Source organism: Sinohyriopsis cumingii, unplaced genomic scaffold (genome assembly GCF_028554795.1).
Source record: "Sinohyriopsis cumingii isolate HCF-2022 unplaced genomic scaffold, ASM2855479v2 utg000198l, whole genome shotgun sequence".
NCBI classification, from domain to species: domain Eukaryota; kingdom Metazoa; phylum Mollusca; class Bivalvia; order Unionida; family Unionidae; genus Sinohyriopsis; species Sinohyriopsis cumingii.
This window is the reverse complement of record NW_028315875.1, coordinates 1,536,138-1,542,137: the sequence shown is the minus strand read 5'-3', so window position 1 is coordinate 1,542,137 and position 6,000 is coordinate 1,536,138. Positions and strand designations below refer to the sequence as shown.

Genomic DNA, 6,000 nt, shown 5'->3' with positions numbered 1-6,000 from the left:
GTGTAGATCGTATATTTGGTTGTTTTTTTTTTCTTCCTCCCGAGTGTGGATAGTATATTTTGGGGTTTGTTTTTTCCTCTTCCCTCTGTGTGTGTGTGTGTGTGTGTGTGTGTGTGAGTGTGTGTGTGTGAGTCTGCGCGCGTATGTTGTGTGTGTGTGTGTGTATTGGTCTCTGTTTGTCCCTATAAAACTCACTTTATCCCTATCAGATACACTCTACCTACCTACCTACAGTAGCGCGTATTCAGGTCAGCCACTTGCAACACTGTTGCCATTTATCCCCTAGTGTTCAGTACAGTGACGTCACTGACGCTGGAAGTTTTGAGACTATAAATATCGACTTAGGGATTTCCACATTTTGTAGCTATACATACATACTAGAATTCATAAACAGGAACGTCACTCAGGCTGAGGCTATAAAAGGATAGTGGGATTTTCCAAAGGAAAAACCCACAAGTTGGAGCTATAAATAGATAGTGGGATTTCATAGGAATTTCAGCTGATTATAGATACATAGGTATTTATCCACGATCGTCACAGAAGTTGATATTGTAAGTAGTTACTAATTTTATCCATTTTAGTCTAAACCATTGTAACTTAATTTTCAGGGATATGTTTATTTTCCTTTAAATTCTGGGACAATTTCGTCATTTTAGCATTACTTTTAGTCGCATCCATTTTGTCGTTGAGCATTTCCTTGATTATAGCTATTTATAGCATCATTACAATTATGCAAATTTTTGAACACCCCAGAAAGATTTCAGGTCTTGGTAATGCTTTATATATAAATCCCACGCTTGTACTAGTGTATGTATGTTTCTGTCTCTGTTGTGTTTGACCCTCTACCATCATTGTCCCTAGATAGTCCCACCATGTTCAATTCCCCTTGACGCTATACAGATCCACCATGTTCAATTTCCATATGTTAAATTCCCTTGAGGCTATATCCCCCAGGGGTTTCCGTAATGTTAAATTTCCCATTGTCCCTAGACAGTCCCACGATCTATTCCCCATGTTAAATTCCCATTGTCCCTAGACAGACCCACACTATAGTCCCCTGTTCCATTCCCCTTGTCCCTAGACAAGCCCAAACTCTATTCCCCATGTTAATTTCCCCTTGTCGCTAGACAGACCCACACTATAGTTCCATGTTAATTTCCCTTGTCGCTAATCTGACCCACGATTTTTCGCCATGTTAAATTTCCATTGTCGCTAATCTGACCCAGGGGTCTCTGTAATGCTAATTCCCATTGTCGCTAATGTACCCCACTTAACTACTATCGTCATTATCATCATTATTATGATTCTGACACACGTCATCTTTAATTATTTTTTAAAATTCAAGAGTAAATGCCCAATTTGAACGAAACATTGTTGACTTAAAAGTGGTGCAAAATTCATGACATTTATGAACTACACCTTTAACAGTATTCTCCAAACTTGTTGTGCACTATACTGCAACTCAGAATCAAAGTGTGAAAATTTTAAATGTCCCATACTTAAATAATAACAAAGCTGCATCTAAAACCTTCACATTTCTAGAATGTTTAGGATCTACTTAATTTTCCTTCCAATGCTCACACGATAAAGTTCATTTACGACCTTAGCATGTTGTCTTTAGATTTGTGATTTTTATTTTCTACCTCAAAACGTTTCGAGAAGACAGTCACATCACATACCTCTCCCCCAAGCGTTCTTATCATGGTTGTTATTGTTAAGTCCTTGTTATATCAACATTCAATAGCACTTGGTTATATGATCCATACAATGTTACGAGACGGACTAATGTATCATATTGCAATACGAAATACTGAGAAAAAGAGCTTTAACTTGCTTTCATTGTACCTTTTTTTATTTAAGCTCTGTAAAGGGCGCATGATAGCACTTTATCAAAGGTTGGAATCTGAGAAACTGTTTGAAATGAAGATTATACAAATATGACGAAGCTTCGTTCATTAAGAGAAAATGTTCGTCTCAGTTCTGAAGTTGTGCAGAGAGAGAGAGAGAGAGAGAGAGAGGGAGAGAGATGGTCTGACTTAATACCGGTTAATCAGTAAATGCTAACATTATCAATCTGAACTACATTTCCTTCCATTTCCACGTTGATACAGGTCTTGCAAAAAACGTATTCCTTTGATATAACTATATCGAACAATTTTATATCGGTCATTATTGAAAAAAACTTTATATCGGTCTAAATCGAACAATTTAATATTGGTATATAATTTGCCTTGAAGATGATGGAGACTGAATTATTAGTTGCGAACAACCGTAATGGACGATAACTAAACACGAATTCAAATTATACCATAAGACGACATTGGATTAGAACCCAGCAATGAAACTATTAAAACGGAATTGAGCTGCAATGCAAGCAATGCGACCAAAGAGACAACATTGGATTGGATTATTTGATTAAAAGCTAGCATTGTAACTTAGAACTATCATCATCAAAACCTGTGCTATATAACATAATTGGTATAATATGTCAAAAAATATTTCTTAAACTGCTATGAAATCCTATCTTCCCAGAAGTCATGGTGAATGTGTATGGTCCCAAATAATTTGGCAGTAGTTATCATAAAGCGTTTTCTCCATGATTTCTTAATTTTCTTCTTCTTTCAAACCTTCTTCAATTTCTCTGCATCAAGAACGCGTCAAATATGCATAAAATGATAGGACTCAGTATACAGTCGACGTGAACTAAATAATTGTTAAACTTCCTTTCTTTACAAATTAGTTTTCTTTTAATATATTTTCTCTTATTATAAAATATAATTTCACAGATATATATAAAGGGCTAAACGAAAATAAGTATACTCAATAATAAGTAGATACAACAATAAAAAACTGTTGGCAACCGGTTTAGGCTGGCAGGAAGGTGGGTATAGGGAATCAAGGAAAAGATGACAGACTAGTGTACAGATGTTTATTTTGAAACCATCGATCGGACACTGATGGAAATATATTGTTGATCTCAAATAACAAAACAGAAATTATCCAAGATTTTTCTTCAATTTTTCACATTTTGTAGAAAATAGCTCAATTGCAAAATATGCGCATATAATAATGGAATCTTTTTATCGAATTTTTTTTCCAAATATTTCGTCAACCTGTCATGCAAAGGTAAAAATAGTTAAGGTATGTATATTTGTCCGACATGAGGATCTAAAACATTAGTAATGTTACGTTCCAAAACAAGTATGGATCCCATTCAAAGCTATTTATCGATTTGAAGTTCTTTTATACATCAATTATAAGTTTTAGGAATTAAATATTAAACTTCAAAGTCATAAACTATAAGCGTGCCTTCAGAATTATTAAGCTAGTAGAAAAATGTAACACAATCCACATCTTATATACAAAGGTTGCTCGACGAACACATGTATGGTGTCGTTGGATTGTCCAAAATAAAGCAAAATTATAAAGATGGAAGAGACTGGGACTTGAAATGTAAGCATTGCCGTCATATAAAAAAAAAGATAATAGAACTCCCAAAATTTGTTCATTTACTATTATATGAGAAAATAGACAATCCTTTTAAGTAAAGAATATCTCTCACTAAGATATGCTTTAAGTCCTAACATTTCTCGTCGATGTTCTATTTCTTTTCAAGATCTTCGTTCTGCAGTAACTGGTTCAAAAGGTTAATAAGGCCTTCACCAGCTTCAGCGTTAAACCGGCACTTCGAATTCAGTGAACAGGCATCTAAAATAATAAATAAATAAATAAATAAATAAATAAATAAATAAATAAATAAATAAAGCACATTTCCGCTTATGATCTTTAAATACATGGCTGTGAGAGTTCGATAGATGACCAATAGATACTTCAATAATAAATACGAGCCGTCTACGTATAATAAAATAAAACTTTTTTTCTTTGAGTCTTTTAAATCACTTTTGAGCACAGGACGCTAACAAAGAAATAGGTATTCCAGTCGGTAAACTGTAGGTTGTGAATTCTGCAACACTCTTGTCTTACAATGAATATCTAGGACAACTCTATTTCAAAGGTAACACAGTTCTGCAATCTGCGATAATTACGTTTTCTAATAATTGATTGCATCAACCTTTCAACCGATTGAAATCCGATTAAGAGCTACATGCATCATTGGTTATCAGTAGTGTAGCTAGGCAACTTGGGGCCCTATGCAAAGCTTACCAATGAGCCCATACAATGTTTGTAGCGGATCCAAAATTACTGTATTTGATGGGTGGTATCAAGCCTGTTCCTAGTTTCTTCACGCAGCGTAAAAATTAGTTTGTTTGGTTGCGCTTGTGAGCCCCTTGTATTCTTGGGCTCCTTTGCTTTGCTTACTCTTGCTATAATGGTAGTACCGTCCCTATTGGTCATGTAAGGGACTTTTATGACATTCTCCTAAATAACATAAGTCTCAGAATGGATCAGTTGTCAATGCAATATACTTTTTATTCTAAATACAGAATATAATATGGGTAGTTGAAATACGTTTCCAAGCAAAAGAGACAGAGAGAAGTGTGTGTGTGTGTGTGTGTGTGTGTGTTACCGTCATCGCAACATATTCCATTTGCTGCACATACACCTTGCCCCCGAGTTCCACACGACTGCCCCCGTCTCTCGCACGGTTGGACGCTTTCGTTCTCCTTCTCACATATGGCAGTTTCTCTTGTGCCTATGTGACAACCGAAATCACCACAGCATATATTGGGACCTACACATTGTCCATTGTTGTTCGGACCGCAGGACTGGCACTGTAACATAGATCGTAATACCATATAAAGGCGATCATAATATAATTCGTAACTAAGGAACTTGATGGTGATACCTGATGTCTTCTTATACTCTGACACATTTCTCTGTTGATCTGCAGCGCTATTAGGCAAGGTAGGAGCGACGGGTCTAATCACAAATGTACGCAAAATGATTTACAGTACAAAATTAATATTAGAATCTGCATTACGCTGTCATTGCTTACTTAGGCCACTAATTTTAGCTTTTGTGGTACCTTAAGATATACCAGTGCTTAACGTCCAGAACAAATATCTGTGGTGACATACGTACAAGTTGTTTTAAATCAGCATCACATAAAGTCAATAGGGATGACACTCTTTCAAGTGCACGACTCTACCGAATGCCTGGGATATAAAGCATGTGGCAGAACAACATCAATCACTGTATCGTTTGTTTGCATGATACGGATTAGTCAAAGACGCTAAAAAGATATTATTTGCGTTTTCAGCGACATGTTCAACACACTGATTAACTGATTAATTTAGGAATGATTTTTAGAAATTGAACGAGTTAAACTAGGCAAGACTTATCAGCAAAACAATGTAATAAAAGCTTATATAATATTGTGCAAGAAACAAATTAAGTGTCTAATGTTCACTAAATCACCCGCTACGTCAGAAGAGTCTAAAACAAAGACTTAATTGACTGATGATTTTAGAGGATGTTCTAGCTGTGATTGCTAAGATATCCAGGAGCAAGTAAATCAAAATATTGTTTTAGGCTTTAATATAAGAAAGCAATCTAAAATCACTCTAAAATGTGGTATGATGACGCAGAAATGGAGCTACGCATGCACCGGAAACAATGTTCAGAAGCTATTATTAAAAGCATCAAAACAAAAGATAGTGAGGAAATTTACCAAAGATGCAAGAGATTTGATGTTACTGCATATAAACGTACAAAAGTCTCGTCGTACACGAATTAGCGTAATATTCACTGATGGGTAATTTTAATTAGTTTGGGCGGATACTAAGCTGGAATTTGTGTTATTCTCGTTTGCAGATGAATTTATATGTACGTTTGCAAACTTGTATGTTAATTCAAACCAAACAAGCCCTTTTGTTTGATAAGGTCAGATTAAAAATTTTGAGTTACTGTAAAGTTGAGTAATGGTTTCGGTAAAGTACTCTATCCGCATAGCCTCAATATTACTGTACCTTTTGATGTAGAGTAGGAGATAAAACAGCGATGGGTGGTATATATACTTATCTGGCTGAAAAAAGGAAA

General features: G+C 35.4%; 1 protein-coding gene across 1 annotated transcript in view; it reads right to left on the bottom strand.

The window, feature by feature from the left end:
• Positions 1–2,915: 2,915 nt before the first annotated feature.
• LOC149774565 (conopressin/neurophysin-like) overlaps positions 2,916–6,000 on the bottom strand; it is a 72,784-nt gene continuing 69,699 nt past the window's right edge. Inside the window, exons 2-3 of the mRNA XM_089945039.1 lie at positions 4,529–4,733; positions 2,916–3,708 (exon numbers count right to left, since the gene is read on the bottom strand). Coding sequence (XP_089801165.1) covers positions 3,602–3,708; positions 4,529–4,733 — 312 coding nt within the window. The 3' untranslated portion in view covers positions 2,916–3,601. The remainder of the gene's footprint in view (positions 3,709–4,528; positions 4,734–6,000) is intronic.